Genomic DNA, 15488 nt, shown 5'->3' with positions numbered 1-15488 from the left:
TCAATCTCATTGTTGCCCCACCACCACCTCATGGGAAGCAACTCCATTTCCAAGAAGTCAGAGAAACATGTCTGTTCCACTGTGCTATCCAATACCACACAATCATAATCTAAATGCATATTTCAGTTGTATTTTGGAGTGCATGTTGACTTCTGTAATGGATGTTCTTGAGGAAGAAGAACCTATTCATAAGGATTTGTTATGTGCAACATTTCCATCTGATATGGCATGCAATGCTTCTTGCAGGGTGCATGTTAAGAGCTACATGAACATATTGGCCTTGATATTTGCTGTGGGAGAGATCAATCAAAACCACAAGATTTTGCCAAATGTAACCTTGGGCTTTCATCTACTTGATAACTATGGTCCAAGGTGGACATATCATGCCACAATGGAACTTTTCTCCACACAGAACAGAGTTATTCCCAACTATGAGTATGGCATCCGGAACAACTTGATATCAGTCATTGGGGATCTTTACTCAGAAACTTCCCTTCAGATGGCAAATATCTTGGGTATCTACAAAGTTCCACAGGTAGGGTGTGCAGGTACAGGATCTCTCTCTTAATAAATCAGTCTCATTGCTTTTGTTGTTCAAGATGGGACACAAGTGTATAAAGAGGGGGGGAAACAACTTAAGAAAGATAAATAGTTTAAAAATTATTTCACAATTGAAAGTGCAACTTAGTTCTACTAATGTTAATCATTCTTGGTTGCCACCTACACAGATGGTATTATGCCCCCAGGACTTTGCAGCTTCTTTTTTCCTTGGCAAAACATTGTTATTATTGCTGACCGGGGTCAGTTATATGGAGTATACAACTCACTTATCAGAACAGCTTACACTGGCTACAAGTCTGTTTCCAGGACACAGATTCTCAATTTGGGTGTGCTCCTGGATTCAGCCCTTAACATGTAAGCAGCGGAAGGGAATTTGTACAGTTAAATCTATTGTGTCAGCAGCGCCTGTTCCTTGAGATGTCTGATTTGGTGACAGTGACACACCTTAATTGTATCCCGTCTGTATTATTGTAACACGCCCTATGTGGGTCTCCCTTTGAAAAGTGCTCAGAAACTTCAAATGAGCCAAAGAGCTGCAGTCAGATTGCTGACCAGGGCTGGTTATAGGGAATTTATGACTACTTTGCTACAACAACTGCACTGGCTAGTGGTCTGTTTCTAGGCACAATTCAAAGGGCTTGTTATGATCTATAAAGCTCCACATGGCTTAGGTAAAGCTAAAAGGGACCCCTGACCATTAGGTCCAGTCACAGATGACTCTGGGGTTGCGGCGCTCATCTCACTTTATTGGCTGAGGGAGCCAGCGTACAGCTTCCGGGTCATGTGGCCAGCATGACTAAGCCGCTTCTGGCAAACCAGAGCAGTGCACAGAAACACTGTTTACCTTCCCGCCGGAGCGGTACCTATTTATCTACTTGCACTTCATGCTTTCGAACTGCTAGGTTGGCAGGAGCAGGGACCGAGCAACGGGAGCTCAACCCGTCACAGGGATTCAAACTGCTGACCTTCTGATTGGCAAGCCCTAGAGCTCTGTGGTTTAACCTACAGCGCCACCCGCGTCCCCACATGGCTTAGGTCCATGGCCCCACATGGCTATTTGAAAGCCCTTATTCACTCATATGTCTGGGTTTTGAGATCTTCTGGGGAGGCCCTTCTCTTGGTCCTACTACAAGCATTCTTGGTGGGGAGGTGGGAAAGGGCCTTTTTAGTGGTTGCTCTCAGACTCTGGAACTTCCTCCCTGGAGAAAGTAGACTAGTTCCCTCTTTGTTCTCCTTCCTCCAACAGATGAAAACTTTCTTGTTGCAACAGGATTTAGGGAACTTACTTCTTTTCATGAAAGTGCTGGTGCCGTGCTGTTTTTATTGTATTTATTGGTATGCTTGAAACAGATTTTATATATGTTAATTCTACTAACATTTAATTGTTTTTAATGATTCCCCCCCCCCTATGTTTTTATCTATTCTTGGGTCCTAGCAGGGGGAAAGGTAAGTAGTAGTAGTAATAATACTAATAATGATGATGATAATAATGTCAGTATGTGTTTGTTTGTTTGTTTGTTTGTGTGTGTGTGTGTGTGTGTATGTGTGCGTGTATTCCTGACACACCCATCCTTTCTATAGTTCACATATGGTTTTGTACCAATGATGAATGATAAAAGCAAAGGCTTTACCTTCTACCAGATGGTTCCAAATGAGAGCTACCAGTATAAGGGAATTATACAACTACTTTTACACTTCAAGTGGATATGGGTTGGGATCCTTGCTAAAGATGATGACAGTGGTGAAAAGTTTGTGCATACCATACTTGCAGAATTCCCCCTGAAAGGAATTTGTGTTGCCTTCCTAGAAAGAATCATGATATTTGTTTTTGATGAATTGGATGAAACGAATAACCAGATACTGGAAATATACTATAATTCCATGAAGAGTAATGCCAATGTAGTGATTGTGTATGATGAAAGTACTTTGTTTTTGAGGGCATTGCTGTATCTACCAGAACTGGGTGTGGTGACTATGAAACCTAAAGGAAAAGTGTGGCTTATGACAGCTCAGATGGAACTCTCAGCAAACCATTATGAAAGGCAATGGGATATACAAACCATCCATGGAGCTCTGTCCTTCACCATTCACTCAAATAAAGTCAGAGGATTTCAACACTTTCTTCAAACCAGAAACAATTTCTTGACAAAGGAAGATGGTTTCATCAAGGACTTCTGGGAAAAGGCTTTTTGGTGTGAATTTCAAGATCCATTTGTTAGCCAGGAAGGTAAGGATCTCTGTACTGGTGCAGAGAAGCTGGAGAGTCTTCCTGGGACATTTTTTGAAATGAACATGATCGGTCACAGCTACAACATATACAATGCTGTCTATGCCGTGACACATGCTTTACATAATATGCAATTACACCAGGCTCGGCAAGGAGCAATGATGAATGGAAGGAGACTGAATCTTCAGCATCAACAGCCATGGCAGGTAATGGACTAAGAACGTCAAGATGGCAAAATAACAGATCTCTCGAGGCAATACCAGATTTTTTTTCACCGCTTGACTTAGACCTAAGTCAGATAATCTCCAGCAATCTAATGTGTCATAAAGTTTGATTCATAGCCTCCAAACTTGGTTACTGGACTGAACAATGGTAGTGGAATTGGCTTTACTTTAATGATAGAGCACCTGCATTGTATACAGAAGACCCAATTTACATCCTTAGAATTTCCAATTAAAACTCCTCAACTGAAGACCTAGGAAAGACTTCTGCATTTGCCTTGTGAGATTTGCTTTGAGGAGGTAGCTAGATTACTGTGGTGGAAAGGACAATGTCAGTATGAAGGCAACTTTATACATTATCTATAAACATCCTCATGTATTTTTGATTTTCTTTCCCATTTAGCTCCACCACTTTCTGAAACATGTCTCATTTAACAACTGTGTGGGTGATGAGGTTGCTTTTAACCAGAAAGGGGAATTGATTGTTGGATTTGATATAATAAACTGGGTCATTTTTCCAAACCAGACATTCCAAAGAGTGAAAATTGGAAGTGTAGATCCCCAGGAAAATGGGTTCACAATTCATGATGATGCCATCACATGGCACAGCAGTTTTAATGAGGTAGGGACTGTTCCATTTTAAGTGCTTTCTCGAGGTATAATGTTACTTAGAGTAAATGTGTGCATATGCATGTAAATATGTATCACATTGGTAAAGAAGTCCTATAATGCTACTTACCCACATAGGAAACCACCAGCAGTTTATGGAATGTCAGGTGCTCTTCAGAACTTTTGAAAACCATTGTTTTGTGCCCACAACTCATTTATTTAGCTAGGCAGATCAGATACAAATATCAAAACCACTGGTAACGTAATTTCCAATTGGTAATATTCTACTTCTTCCCGTTTATGGAACAGACTCTACCTCTTTCTTCATGTACTGACAGCTGTCACCCTGGTTACAGCAGGAAAAAACAGGATGAGAATGAGTTTTGCTGCTATGATTGTGTTGCATGTCCAGAAGGGAAGATCTCAAACCAATATGGTAAGATATGTAGTGTGCAGTGTTACCTTATGATCCTAAGGAACATAAATGATAGTTCCATGTTCACATCATGATGGATGCCAGACCACGCAGGAGTATATGCTGCAAAGGTTTTAATCCAGAAAAAAATTCTAGTTAATCTACAGCTTTCTGAAAATTTTCCTCGGGAGCAGTTCTTTCAACTTGCAATAGTAAATCCAAGAGGGTGGCAGAAAGAATTTGTTTAAATTTTGTCCTGGATCACTAGGCTAGTGTTTCACAGAATCTGTCCTCAAACATTTTCTTTCTCCATAAAAGACATTTCTATATTCTTCCTTATTTTTAGAGAACTTGCAAATCTCTTTAGAAAGTTGGTCATTGCAGGTTTTGAGCTTACCAAAATACTAGAAAGTTGGGATATACATATAAATACTTCTAATACACATATGAGTGAGGCTAATCAAGGTTATTATTATTGTTACTTTTTTTAAAAAAGAAAGTCCTGATGCATCATCAGTGGTCCTGGTATGAGCTCTGTAATGAGCACTTCATGTCATATTAATGGGGAAATGCAGGAAGTATAAAATGTTTTAATTAATTGTAGGACTATTTTCCTTTTCAGACAGAGATGACTGTACCAAATGTCAAGTTGACCAATATCCAAACAAGGAAAAGAATTCATGTATTCCTAAGATGGTAACCTATTTGTCCTATGAAGAACCTCTGGGGATTAGTTTAGCTACCTCAGCACTTTTCTTTTCCATGGTCACAGTTCTGGTGCTAGGAACATTTATAAAACACAATGACACTCCCATTGTCAAAGCCAACAACCAGAACCTCACCTACACTCTCCTCATCTCCCTCCTGCTCTGTTTCCTTTGTGCATTGCTATTTATTGGCAAACCTCAGAAAGTGATGTGTCTACTGCAACAAATTAGTTTTGGTATGGTCTTTTCCGTAGCCCTGTCTTGTGTGTTGGCCAAAACCATCACTGTGGTCCTGGCTTTCATGGCAAGCAAGCCAGGAAGCAGCATGAGGAAATGGATAGGGAAAAGCCTGTCCAGCTTCATTGTCCTTTCCTGCTCCGTTATCCAAGCAGGCATTTGCATTGTGTGGCTCTTAACCTCTCCTCCATTCCCAGATGCTGATGCACACTCAGTGACTGAAGAATTTATACTGGGATGTAATGAAGGGTCTGTGACTATGTTTTACTCTGTTCTGGGATATATGGGCCTCCTGGCTATTGTCAGCTTTACGGTGGCTTTCCTTGCCAGGAAATTACCTGATAGCTTTAATGAAGCCAAGTTTATCTCTTTCAGCATGCTGGTCTTTTGCAGTGTTTGGTTGTCCTTTGTCCCAACGTATCTGAGCACCAAAGGAAAATACACAGCAGCTGTGGAGATATTCGCCATTTTTGCATCCAGTGCTGGATTACTGGGTTGCATATTTTCCCCTAAATGTTACATCATTATCTTGAAGCCTAAGCTAAACAATAGGGAACAGTTATTAAGGAAAAGATATTGAACAGTATAATGAAGTTTCAAAGGGTGTTTGACAACTGATTCCTCCCCCATCTCTCTTTATCATAGACTCCTATTTAGTTCTGCCTTGGATGTCGTCCATGTCCTTTTAGAAAAGTTATCTGGCATTGAGTCACACTTTAAGAAAACTGTCATTGGATACACTTCTCCCTTTCATTTCCACCCCTTTCAGCTTTGGGGGGGGGCAGGGGGCTGTGAGGTATCATTTGGACTCCATTTCAAAATATTCTGAACCATGTCACATTCTGAAATGTTTTAACCTTGCAATTAAATTCTGTGGGAATCTTAAGTTGATGGCATGGGAGTTTGAACTGGGTCTCTAGCATTAAACAAATTTCCTGTTGCAGTACCAGTGCTCTGGGCTTCCCCCTCACCAGTCAGCCAAAGTTCCTCAAAGGAATAGCATCCTTGGTGCTGCAGTGCTCTCCTTAGTGCTTTCAGCTGACTCTACAAATTGAAGCCAATCAGGTTCCACCCCAAACCTATTGAAAGTTGTCATGTGCTGCAAGATTCTTTTTTCCTATGTTGATCACCAGCCTGAGCAATTTGCCTTATTGATAGACTATTTTAATTTCCCCATGCATAAAACCTGAGAGACAAGACACCTCTGGATACAAGTTGTTGGGAATAACAAGTGCAGGAGAATGCTTTTGTGCTCAGGTTCTCCTTGAGGGTTTCCCACAGACATCTAGCTGGCCACTTTGAGAATTGGATGCTGGACTAGATGAGCCTTTGGCCTGATCCAGCAAGGCTATTTTAATGTCCCATAGTTACCCTGCACAGCCTTCCCACCCACCCAGTCTCAGTCTTCTAATTGTCCTCAAGCCTTTTTGTACCTATGCCTTCTGCTTCTGTTTGGTTTGTCTTTTTCAGTAAGCGAATTCACATAAGTTCACAACTATACCTCCTTCCAGTCCCTCATATGCTAATTGCTTTACTCGCCTCAGAACTATACTTTGGATCTAAGCCTATCAAAAGTTAAGCCCCAAATAAAACAAAGACCCATGTAGACATTGAGAAAATTCTCAAGAGAGACAAGTACGTATTCCTTAGATTTTTAACAGCACAGTCTTTCAGGATGAACCAGATTTTTTTTTAAGATTTCAAAACCCTATTCTTCCACTTTATATTACTATTGCCCATTGTTTTCTTGTGGATTTCATGTCACAGAGTTACTAAAGATGGGTTTCTTTATTTTGTTCTTTGCCATCTGTTTGGCAACATTGCAAGGACAGTTTCCTTTGGCATTATTTAAATCAGTTTGATGTCAGATGTCACTGTGTTTCTTGCTGTATTTTCAGTTCCAAATTGTAAATGTAATAGTCTATAAATAAAACACTGTTCATTGGACTATCCCCATAGCATGTGTCTCAAACTATTCAAAATTTGTGGTGTGGGTTCATGCATCTCTTGTCTCATGGGAGAAGGAGAAAAACAGTGAGAGAAAAGCATAAATAAATTTAGGTCTCAAAAAGGAGGTGCTGTGTCCATTCATTTGTTTTATCCTTCCATTCTTAGGCACCTCTGATCTACCTGAGGGGTGACTAAAGAGCTGGTAGTGAGTTCATTCTCTTTGTTCTGCTCGTCTATACTTGCATCTGGGATATAAAAGTGGCCAGTAAGAAAAGGGCACTGCTTCATCCATCAAAACCAAAACTATGATCGGTTCATTACATGCATTTGGCACATATCTCCATTGCACTAAAATTATAACTCATTTGGGATTATTATTATTATTTTAACTTATTTGGGAAGAGAGGGGTTACCCTTTTAAAAATTGGATAAACCACCATCAATTTTCAACTGAAAGGGATTATGATTGTTGAGTTAATCTCAGTAAACAGATTAACAAGCACAAGGAGTCCACAACTGGAATATATTTTACATAGTTCCGGAGGTAACAAATCAATGATGCTTACTTTTATTGTAAGTAGAGTTGCAAAGGACTGCACTTTAATATGGAGATTTCATGCATGCAGTGTCAAATGGGCATATATCAATAGTTCAGTATTGTGGTTACCATTCCAGTGCATTCACACATTTAAATCAGTAGGGCCAGTAACAATACTCATTCAATAAATAAAACTAGCACATTGTTTACTAGATAAGTACTAATGACGATGATTGCAGCATGTAATGAGAGGAATCTTTATTGCATATATTAATATTGCACAGCACGAAGCAATTGGATGCATAAAAACCGACTCCTCTTGGAATAAAACATCATCCAGACCCATAATTATTGTTCAAAGAACTTGTTCAAAACAGGTACAAAAATATCAATGATGCATCCAGAAAGTTGTATAAAGCATATGCATATTCAAACATAGGTTCTTTTTAAATATATGTCATAATTACTATAAGAGCAAAAATCAAATCTCTTGTCTCTCCCATAGCCTACATTAGCCTGCATCCAGCCTAAGGCTATGTAGCACCTGGAGGGGCATCTTATCACATCCTTCTCTTACTGTGCCTGGAAACAAAAGACCAATAGGCAACTATCTTCAAGATGGTGAATTTGTAGTTGAATATCCTCATGGGATCTGAGGTTAAACACACACATGAGGACTAGCAGAGAACATCAACAGTTAATTATCAACTAAGACGCTTAGAAAGCTTCCTTCTAGTTTAGTATGCTCCAATGGAATGTTCTAATGTTAAGCCCTGCACAATATACATACAGGCATTTCTCCATTTCAGTGTGTTATTAAGCAATTATGCTTAACAATCTTTTCAGAGGATTACAGGCACCACCCACATGACACCTGCATTTTCCCCTTCTTTGCAGTGATACCTTCTCCCTCTGGTCCTGACCACAATATTTTTAAGATTGCCTATTATTGTTATGAATAGTCACTTTCTGTTCAATTGTTTGAAGGCAATGAACAATAAAAAGAGCAAACAAACAAACATGTTAAAAATGCATACATACAAAATCCCCAGCATACATTTAAAACAAAACTTATATCATACAAAATAGATAATCTTGCCACAGACCATTTTTTCCAGCCAGGAAAGCTAGTTGGGACAAACATACATTTAATTGCTTGCAGAAAATATGGATAGTGTAAGGTTACCAGATTTTTTTCAATGAATCCGAGGACACTTTTCAACTTCAATGGATTTTGTATGGGGACTAATTTGTAAATCCGGGGACTGTCCCTGGGAAATGGGGACGTCTGGTAACCTTAGGATAGTGGGTTCCTGTAACATCTCAATGGGAATGATATTCCACAGGACAGGGGCAACCATCAGGGGTGTCAACTTGAATAAAATATTCAGGGGTGGGGCAGGTAACCCCCAGCCTACATAATCAATCAGAAGATGCAGCACAACCACATCATTTGAATAGCAATGCCCATCAAAAAAAATATTGTGACCTGAAGGCAACTCAGCTCCTAGGTGTTGGCTCTTACAGCAGCCATACTGAATATGCTGCTCTGAGTTACTGAGGAGCAGGCTTATGAGATGCTTGGAACTTGCAGGAGATACTTTCCTGACTGCAGACAATTACTGGCTGTATTAAGCATAATGCAGCCCAGGGGTTTTTTCAGTTGGAACTGACCGGAACTCAGTTCTGGCACCTCTCAGGTGGGTGCAATTGCATTCATGGGAGACATTCATGGGAGTTCTGGCATGTCTTATTCTAGAAAACCAGCACTGATGCAGCCTTTCAAGTAAGCTGCTGAAAACCTACTTTAAAAAACAACAACAAAAAGAGTTGAGTATATTTTAATAGAAGAGTTGTTGAAAGGATACCAAAAGAAGGAAAGGCAGTTCTCAGTCTGTTAGCCCCAAATTGTTTCTCATGCTGGGAGGATTTTTAAAAGCACATCTTCTCCCCAGGGCATGATTTCACTGCTTGATAAAAGCTAATATCAGAAGACCTAGAGGCTTAACATATCACATTTTCCCTCTGCTCATCAAGTGCTCCTTAATGTTCAGTTCAGGCCTCAAAAGAATAATGTAACATTTAGGGGAAAATATGCAGACCAGTAACCCAGCACTGGAGGCTATGATAGAAAAGGTTTCCACTGCTACCATGTATTTTCCCTTAGTACTCAGATAGGCTGGAATAAAAGATAACCAAATACAGCAAAAGACCAACATGCTGAAAGTGATGAATTTGGCTTCATTGAAACTGTCTGGCAATTTCCTGGCTTTGAAAGCCACAGTGAAGCTAAGAATGGCCAGGAAACCAATGTACCCCAGGACACAGTAAAACATGGCAGCTGACCCCTCATTGCATTCCAATATAATTTCATTAGTCATTGAATCCATGTCAGTATCTGGGAATGGAGGAGATACTGCTAGCCAAAGAGTACAAATGCCTATTTGAATAAGGGAGCAAAACAGAAGAATGGAGTTGGTGAATTTCTTTCCCATCCATACCCTCATCCTGCTTCCTGGCTTTGTGGCCATGAAAGCAAGAATCACTGTAGTGGTTTTTGCCAACATGCTAGAAACTGCCACGGAGAAGATTATGCCAAAAGCAGTTTGTTGCAAGAGACATTTCACTTTCTCAGGTCGGCCAATGAATAGCAAAGCACAAAGAAAACAGAGCAAGAGGGAGACAAGCTGAGTGTATGTGAGATTTTGGTTATTTGCTTTGACTATAGGAGTGTGTTGGTATTTCACAAATGTTCCTAGCACCAAACCTGTGATGATAAAAAAGGAAAGAGTACAAATGGATAAACTTAGCCCCAAAGGTTCTTCATAAGATAAGAATGTTATGACTTTAGGAATGCAAAACTCCTGGTCCTTATTTGGATAATAAACTTCTGGGCATGTAAAACAATGATCCATATCTGAAAAATAAAAAATAAATGTGGTTTTGATTTCTCAAATGCATTATAATAATACCTTTATTCATTACTGTTGTTGTTGTTGCTGCTGCTGCTGTTATTTTGTTGATAGTCTAGCAGACTTTTAATGGCTATAGATTTCTAACTGGTTCATGTTTACATCCTGCCCACAGGCACACATATTTTCTTAAAATTTCATCTTCCAGAAAATGTTTTCATGGAAATCTAGAAAATTCATGTAAAGCTGAAATACAGAACTTGATTCCTTATATTCTTATCACAAAATGTCATATCTCTTACCTGTTTGGTTTGAAACTTTTCCTTTTGGACATGGGATGCAATCATAACAACAAAAGGGCTCCCCTTCCTTTCCCCTCTTATTGTAACCAGGGTGGCAATTTTCATTACACAGAGAAAAGGGCAGTGCCTTTGCATAAATGAAAGAGAAGAATGTATAATACTCAGAAATATGCAGATCACAATTTTCTGACTGGTTGATCCATTGGCTGTTAACACAATGTAATATTGTTCCGTATTACATTTTAGTCTGTTCCCTCTTCCCTACACCCCAGAATGAAGACGCAATTCAAGGGGTATATAGTCATAACTTTATTTATGTAGCATGTTAGGGACCTACAGTTGGTGCAACTATAAGTTATTTTTCTTTCAAGCCAGCATCCCTCTATTGAGAAGACTACTGAGCTAGACTCATGTTGTTACTTTACTAGGGCAACAACACTTTGGCTCAAGGATGATAAAGATGATTCATGCAGGAAGCATCCATGTTCTCCACTCTCCATAAGCTGGTCAGTGTTCAGAAGGATGAACCTCCAGGTACAAAGAAGATCCCACCAACCCTAGTCCTACAAGCTGAGTGGCAATGAGAAGTAGGCTGGTTATTGCCCTTAATCCAAAAGATGCATGGAAGTGCTCACCAAGGAATGCTGTCCTAAAGTCCCTACCTGTTCACATTACTTGGTGATTCTGACAGAAGAAAATGCCAAACAAACTAATCAACCACCACACCCAGAATGAGGAGCACACCCAGATGGACCAGTAAGGAGCAGGTGAAAAAGGATGAGCCAAATGTCCAATCATGGATGAATGCAAAAAATCCTACTTTAGAGCTCAGTAAGAACTAACTAATCTTGTACCACGTAGAATGCTGGGGCAGAGGGCAGGGTTTGTTCTTCTCACTCTGAATACATTTCTTTGTAGCACTGATTACCATCGTCAAAAATGCATTGCTGCCTTCTAGTATGATAGGCACTATTAAGGAAGTGTATGCAGCTACAAGACCACATTCAAACATTTTTTTTTCCTTATCTACTTATACCACTTCATTATTTTCCAGAAGTGTTCTTTCAATTACATTTTCCAAGTGACAGACTTAAGTGCAATATGTCAGGACCCTTTAGACCCTCTACTTTCTAGAGCAATAAATTAGCAGTATGCCATTTCCAAACAAGGTCAATAATTAAAAGGGGCTCAATAATGCCTAAATGAACTGACTTTGCAGTTCAGTAATATGAATCTGACTTTGTTCAATGATCAGACTGATGATGTGGCGAACCAGTTTCTGAACTGTACCACTTCGGGCCAGATCACACTTATTCCTGACATCTAGTTTTCAACATGCAGTGATTTAATTTGTTCTCAATGTCAAGACTTCAGTCATGTGAGGTTCCACCTGCAATCTGCAGTAGAATAGTCCAGTCCATACATATACTTTACTATCTCATAAACAATATCCGAGACCTTGGCCTCACCATTTATTTAGAATTTGAAGACTTCCATAAATGCCTGCATTTGGATCCTACCTGATTAAATTTGCTGTGCCACATGATAGCATCATCATTAATGGTAAATACTTGGTGTTCAGGAGCCAAAGGATCCATTTTTCCAACTTTCAGTCGAATGAAGGATTGGTTTGGGAAAGTGACCCAGTTTATAATATCGAATCCAGCTATTTGTTCCCCATTATGGTCAAAGGAAACTTTGTCCCCAGAGCTGTTGTTAAATGAAATACGTCTCAGAAGATGATGAAGCTAAATTGAAAATAAGACAGAAGTACCCAGTGAAACGTATGGAAACAATTGATACTGCTAAGCAAATAGAGACCTAGTGAGTGACCACTGGGAGTCTAGTATACATATAATTTATCAGTGTGATGGGTTTGTTATTTTTTAAAAAGAAATGAAGAATCACTTGTGAGATTGTAAATAAGATAAACTTGTAAATAAGATATGTCAAAACCTTTTTGACCTGCAAACATATGCACATCAGGGTTATATCACAATCCTTATGCATGTTTACAATTAGTTTACAGCAGCTGTGAAAAAGGCAAAATGTTAGGAATCATTAGGAAATTGATTATAAAGTGTCGTTACACAAATCAATGGTGTAACTACAGTTGGAATAATCTGCAGAGTTTTAGTTGCTTGTAAAGAGTTCAGAAATTGGAAACAAAATCAATGGTCTGGAGCAACTCCTCTGAAGGATACATTTTTGGTGAGAATTGGACAGATGGAGGAGGGAGAGGTCTGTGTGGAGTATTGCTGCAGCCAAATATATATTATGCATAGTCTGCTGAGGGCTTTACCTGCCATGACTGCTTATTCTGAAGATTAACATAATTTCCATGCACCATTGCTTTAAATTTGGATGTGGATGATTGCAGAGTGTGCAAGGCATGAGCTGAAGCATAAACTCCATTGTAAATGCTATAGCTGTGGCCAGTCATGCTTCTTTCAAAAAAAGCCCCTGGAAGGCTCTCTAGCTTCTCTTCCCCGGTACAAATATTCTCATCCTCTTTGTCTGCGACCGAAATTGACCATGCACAGTTGAAAGATTGCTTCCAGAATTCTCTTATAAAGCCATCACCTTTTATCTTTGTAGGGTTTACGCTCTGAAGAAATTTGGAGAATCCTGACACTTCACTGGAGTGAATAGTGAAGGACAGTGAACCATGGATGGCTTGAACATCCCAGTTCCTTTGATATGAAAATGATCCCAAGTCCATTTGGGCTGTCATAATCCAGACAATACCTTTTGATATATTTTCCGTGTAATTGAATTTTGGTAAAGACAGCCACCATCTTATTGCTGTTGTGGACTGCGTTTCTCCAAAGAAAACAAATGCATTAGCCTTGCTTTCCATAATCATTTGATATATTTTCAACCCCTGCTTCAACATGTCCAGCATACTATCAATGAAAGATATTTTCATTTGCTTTTCTACAAAAGCAAAACAAATGCCATTCTGGGAAAACATTGGAAGCACAGCCTGAACAATTCGTTCTCCATTTTCATCATCTAAAACAAGGACCCCAATCCATGTCCAGTTGAAATGCAGCAGCAACTTGAGAATCCCCATGTACTGATGAGATTCATTTGGGACCATTTTATAAAAGGGAAATGCTTCACTTTCATCATTCATTGTTGGGGCACAGCCATAGATGAGCTAAAGGGAAGTGTGGAACAAGAGGAAGAAGAAGAAGAAGAAGAAGAAGAAGAAGAAGAAGAAGAAGAAGAAGAAGAAGAAGAAGAAGAAGAGGAGTGATGATACTATTGCTCAATAGTCAGCCTTGTTCCCAAATATCAACAAGTAAATATTGGTCATGAATGAGAAATTAAGGAAAAGGAAATAGACCTCTTGTTTTGAAAATGGTATAAATACAAAGGCAATGATTATATTGGTTCAGGAGATCACACTAATCTAAAAGGGCACTCCCCTTCTCTTTACTATGGCACAATTATAACATTTTTTTGAATAAACCATACAAATATTGTTTGATTTATTTATTAAATATATATGCTACCCTACATCCAAATATCACAGGGCAACTTACAACACTTAAATCTGATTTTCAAACAGTAGCTAAATTCTGCGACTCAGTTTTCACAGATATAAAACTTAGCTTGGAAGACAATAGACATTTTAGGCTTCAATCTTTCACCCAGTTTCTTGGTAGTAAGTCCCTTTGAACTCAGTGGGTCTTCTTTCCATCTGATGTGGCTAAACTGTGGTCTTACATATGTTGTTAGAATATCACTTCTGTCATCCCTGACCACTGGCCATTCTGGCTGCAGATGATGAAAGATGGTCCAACAACATCTAGATTACTTCTAATGTTTCCAATCACATTGTTAATGACTTGTTAAATTTCTGCATACTACTTGCCACACTGCCTACCTGTGGGATTTTGTAGATGCTTAACAGGACTGCCAAGTTTATGGAAGTTTGAGAGTCCAGTCCCCCAATGACTGCTATCAGATTGCTCTGAGCATTACACATGAAGTTGGGTCTAAACCTTTCCTGTGTATAGATGAGATTCATGGTGGCATGAAAGGTCCATCTTGCATTGAAATAGCTGTCATAGATGTGAAAACCCAATGTGGTATTGGGCAATATATGTGGGTTTTCATTTATCTCCTTTACCGCAAATGCCAAGGCCAGGATGTGCTGGTAGTTTTTAGTCAGTAAGCTACAAAGAGAGTGACATACTGCATCAGAGGGATATTCTGAAGTTAATACAATAATCATTACTGTCTTGTTTTCTCCTCAGAACAGAGAACCTTCAGAATCTTACATCACTTCAAATTGCTAAACATATTGTGCATGGGTGTGGAAATGCTGGGTCTGATACAGAAAGTGTATCAATGGCACTAAGATTAAGGTGATGTAAGAAAGTGACTCAGTGTGTCACAAAAGGAGAGAGAGAGGCTGAGGGGCACAGCACTGGGAAAGCAGTAAGACCCAATGCAACTGGCCATCCCCTGCTCCTTCATGTTCAGTAAAAGAACATCATTGCTGGGCTTGGTGGTATTCAGGGTGAGGAATGGCAAGTTTATTTCCATCCCATAACTAAAAAATATCCAGTTCCAGTATGAAGGCATAGGAGCTTGTTAAAGCTAATCAGGTCTGGGTCTGATCAGTGCCTAGATGAAAGACCACTTAGGAACCATGATGTTGCTTTTGATTCTATGATGGAAGGAAGGCAGGAAATAAATTTAAGAAGAGAGAGAGAGAGAGAGAGAGAGAGAGAGAGAGAGAGAGAGAGAGAGAGAGAAAGTGCATGGGACTATCTGGATAAATTAATATTGCTT

The 15488-nt window shown here is 39.4% G+C and overlaps 2 protein-coding genes across 2 annotated transcripts; one reads left to right on the top strand and one right to left on the bottom strand.

Moving 5' to 3' along the window:
* The first annotated feature begins 391 nt into the window (after positions 1-391).
* On the top strand, positions 392-5557 carry LOC114583153 (vomeronasal type-2 receptor 26-like). Its single transcript, XM_077918174.1, has 5 exons — positions 392-535; positions 2143-2994; positions 3413-3631; positions 3928-4054; positions 4656-5557. The coding sequence occupies exons 1-5, from the start codon at positions 392-394 to the stop codon at positions 5555-5557; spliced, it is 2244 nt and encodes a 747-aa protein (XP_077774300.1).
* A 3920-nt stretch (positions 5558-9477) lies between these two features.
* On the bottom strand, positions 9478-14718 carry LOC114583154 (vomeronasal type-2 receptor 26-like). The gene is made up of 5 exons (XM_028704501.2): positions 14575-14718; positions 12982-13842; positions 12200-12427; positions 10680-10806; positions 9478-10382 (listed from the first exon to the last, which is right to left on the bottom strand). Exons 1-5 carry the CDS (start codon positions 14716-14718, stop codon positions 9478-9480), a joined length of 2265 nt encoding a protein of 754 aa, XP_028560334.2.
* Positions 14719-15488: the final 770 nt, after the last annotated feature.

Source organism: Podarcis muralis, chromosome 13 (genome assembly GCF_964188315.1).
Source record: "Podarcis muralis chromosome 13, rPodMur119.hap1.1, whole genome shotgun sequence".
Lineage (NCBI taxonomy): Eukaryota > Metazoa > Chordata > Lepidosauria > Squamata > Lacertidae > Podarcis > Podarcis muralis.
The sequence above is the reverse complement of the archived record's forward strand: the minus strand, read 5'-3'. Positions and strand labels throughout refer to the sequence as shown.

Excerpts from the sequence above, each read along its gene's own strand:
- LOC114583153 (XM_077918174.1), top strand. The coding sequence starts at position 392 with ATGGAACTTTTCTCCACACAGAACAGAGTTATTCCCAACTATGAGTAT. Across the intron at positions 536-2,142 it reads GTATCTACAAAGTTCCACAG|TTCACATATGGTTTTGTACC; the intron begins GTAGGGTGTGCA and ends TCCTTTCTATAG. Across the intron at positions 3,632-3,927 it reads GGCACAGCAGTTTTAATGAG|ACTCTACCTCTTTCTTCATG; the intron begins GTAGGGACTGTT and ends TTTATGGAACAG.
- LOC114583154 (XM_028704501.2), bottom strand. The coding sequence starts at position 14,718 with ATGAATCTCATCTATACACAGGAAAGGTTTAGACCCAACTTCATGTGT. Across the intron at positions 13,843-14,574 it reads GCATCTACAAAATCCCACAG|CTCATCTATGGCTGTGCCCC; the intron begins GTAGGCAGTGTG and ends ACTTCCCTTTAG. Across the intron at positions 12,428-12,981 it reads AGAATAAGCAGTCATGGCAG|CTTCATCATCTTCTGAGACG; the intron begins GTAAAGCCCTCA and ends TTTTCAATTTAG.